Consider the following 2,500-nt stretch of genomic DNA (forward strand, 5'->3'; position numbering starts at 1 on the left):
CTATCTGTGGGGGCACGACAGTATGTGGGCTACAAGAGACTATATGAAGGAAGGGAAGGGAGCCTAGAGCTACGATTGGGATCACAGATCAGCCAGACTTGGTGGCGGGACTGACAGTCGTCATGTAGTGACAGGCGCCAATGTTTCATTTAAAAGGCCTAGGGATTAAGGGGTTGGGGGAGGTGACGTGTAAGGAGCGAGAAAGTGTGACACGTAAACATAATTACACGAGGGAGGATGGTGATAACTTACCAATGGTTTCACGATTGCAAAATATTTCCAAAATATTGAAGTACAAAATAAAAAATATGCTTCTTTCACAATTTAAGCCTACTAAACGATACCCAGCTCAAAAAAAAAAAAAAAAAAAAATCTATAAAAACCCTCATATAAAAATATATATTTCGCAATGAGACAACCTTGGTCGGACTAATAAGTCTAGCGTCTTTTGAAAGGGCGCTTCGTCATTCTTGACTCTAGACTACATCAGGATCCATCGCTGAATACGTTTCGGCCACTGTTAAAATTATTCTTATTATTGCTTACATGTCACATCAGTCTTCTCTCGATCGCGTGTTTACATATTTGCAAGCGAAATTCATGAGGGGTATGAAGTTCCGGGCGTCACAGGGCAATGTTAATGAGCTCATGGGTAATAATGGGTGAGGATGGCATGTGTGTATTATAACGTGTATTTGTGGGTCGGGACTGGAGGGGTTTGAGAAGGGAGGGAACGGGATGTGGGCAGCATTACCTGCAGTCCCACCTCGGTCTGGGGCAGGTCTTCGGTCTCAGGATTGGTGGAGGCTGCGTCATGCTCCCCTTCGGTGGAGAGGTCGCAGCAGCCTCCTTGGTCCTCCCTGCCGCTGGAGGGGATATCTACGTGGCAAGGCCTTCTGGCGGCATTGCAGGACGCTGCCTCGTCCCCGGACCTGCCATCCAGGAGTGAATCACGACCTAGCGCAGCTGCCACTACCTCATTTAGCCTGTCATAAAGCGCACTCTTCTCCTCCTGCTGTTGCTGTTGTTCCTGGAAGTCCTCATCCTCATCTATTTCTTCTAACTCCAGATCTAATTCCTCCTCCTCCTCCTCTTCCTCCTCCTCCTCGTCAACTCCTTCCAACTCTAACTCCACATCCTCCTCCTCCTCCTCCTCCTCATCTACATCATCATCATTCTCATCATCTACATCTTCCTCTACGTCGTCGTCTTCTTGGTAGACCGGGAAGGCCTCCAGGTTGAGAGGGTCCTCGACAATACCTACACCGCTGTTGCTACTGTGGCTGCAGTTGCTGTTGCAGTCTACTGACTGGTGATGGTGGTGGTGCTGTACATGATCCTGCTGTGCTTCCTGCTGTGCCTCATAAGACAGTTCGAGGTGGTATTGGTGGTGGTTGTGGTGGTTGTGGTGGTGGAGGTGGTTGTGGTGGTGGGAGGGTGATGCTGAGCTTACCTCATACGTGGCCGCGTCGAGATCTGGCTCGAGACCGTGGGCGGCGCCGGAACCACTGTTACACTGCTGCTCTCTGCGCTGTTGATCCGTCCCGCTCACGTGCTGATGCTCGCTTGCTTCCTGGTGGTGCTCCAAAACACTGCTGTGATGCTCTGCGTTGCTGCTGTGATGCTCTGGAATGTCGCTACGATGGTCGGGGGCGCTGCCGTGCTGTTCCGAACCCCCGTCCTTCTGATCGGAAGCACATTCCTCCGCAGCGCCTTCTGCCTGGTCTTCAGCGTACTCGGCCGCAAGACGAAGGCCAACGTAGCTGTTGCCTTGCTGCCTCTTGAGGTGGTACTCTAAGTCTAGGAACTCGTCGCCTCGCGGACCCCCTTGTTCCTTAAAGAATTCTTCTAACACCTTTCTAGTCTCGGACATCTCATAAGAATAATCATACATATCTGAATCTACATGAGAGGCGTCTTGCTGCGGGGCAAGATTGGTCGAGTAAGAGGACGTGAGTGTGGATATGGCTATAACCGGCGGGGCGGGAGACATGCTGCCGCCCTCCGAACATGACGAGTCCGGGGGACACTCGCCCCCTCCTCCGTCTTCCTGAGTCGCTACTTGGCCCGCTTCTTCGACCGCCCTCGGAGGAATACTCACCTCCGCAGGGGGAAGGGCCTCCCTTGCCTCGTGAGCCTCCCTGGCTGCAGCCTCTTCGGCCAGAACTCGTCTGGGAAAGCCCGGTCGCGGAGGGCGCGGGGGAGGGCCGTGGTGGCTGTGTGGGCCTCGGGGGCTGTGGGTGCGCGGGGAGGGGCGGGGGCCGTATCGCCGTGGCGAGCCCTCGTATTCCGCGATGGGCACGTTGCCGATCTTAGTGACCTTGTGTGGCGACCCTTGCGTTGAGTCCGAGTCTGAGGGCGAGGTGGACCTCTCGTAGGCCGCGAGGTACCCGTGGTCGCCGTGGTCGGCTGGGTTGACCTGGTGGTCTGCGGTGGGCGAGGACGGGGAGCCGGGGCGATCGTCCAGGGCCCTCACGGTCAGGCCTCGAGCCACCCACTC

At 54.8% G+C, this 2,500-nt stretch overlaps 1 protein-coding gene across 1 annotated transcript in view; it reads right to left on the reverse strand.

The window, feature by feature from the left end:
- The window catches only part of LOC125044820, an 83,821-nt gene that overhangs the window by 33,947 nt on the left and 47,374 nt on the right, over positions 1–2,500 (reverse strand). The window contains exon 3 of the mRNA XM_047641780.1: positions 755–2,500. This exon is cut by the window's right edge and continues 838 nt beyond it. Coding sequence (XP_047497736.1) covers positions 755–2,500 — 1,746 coding nt within the window. The remainder of the gene's footprint in view (positions 1–754) is intronic.

Source organism: Penaeus chinensis, chromosome 36, assembly GCF_019202785.1.
Source record: "Penaeus chinensis breed Huanghai No. 1 chromosome 36, ASM1920278v2, whole genome shotgun sequence".
In the NCBI taxonomy this organism is placed as follows: Eukaryota; Metazoa; Arthropoda; class Malacostraca; order Decapoda; family Penaeidae; genus Penaeus; species Penaeus chinensis.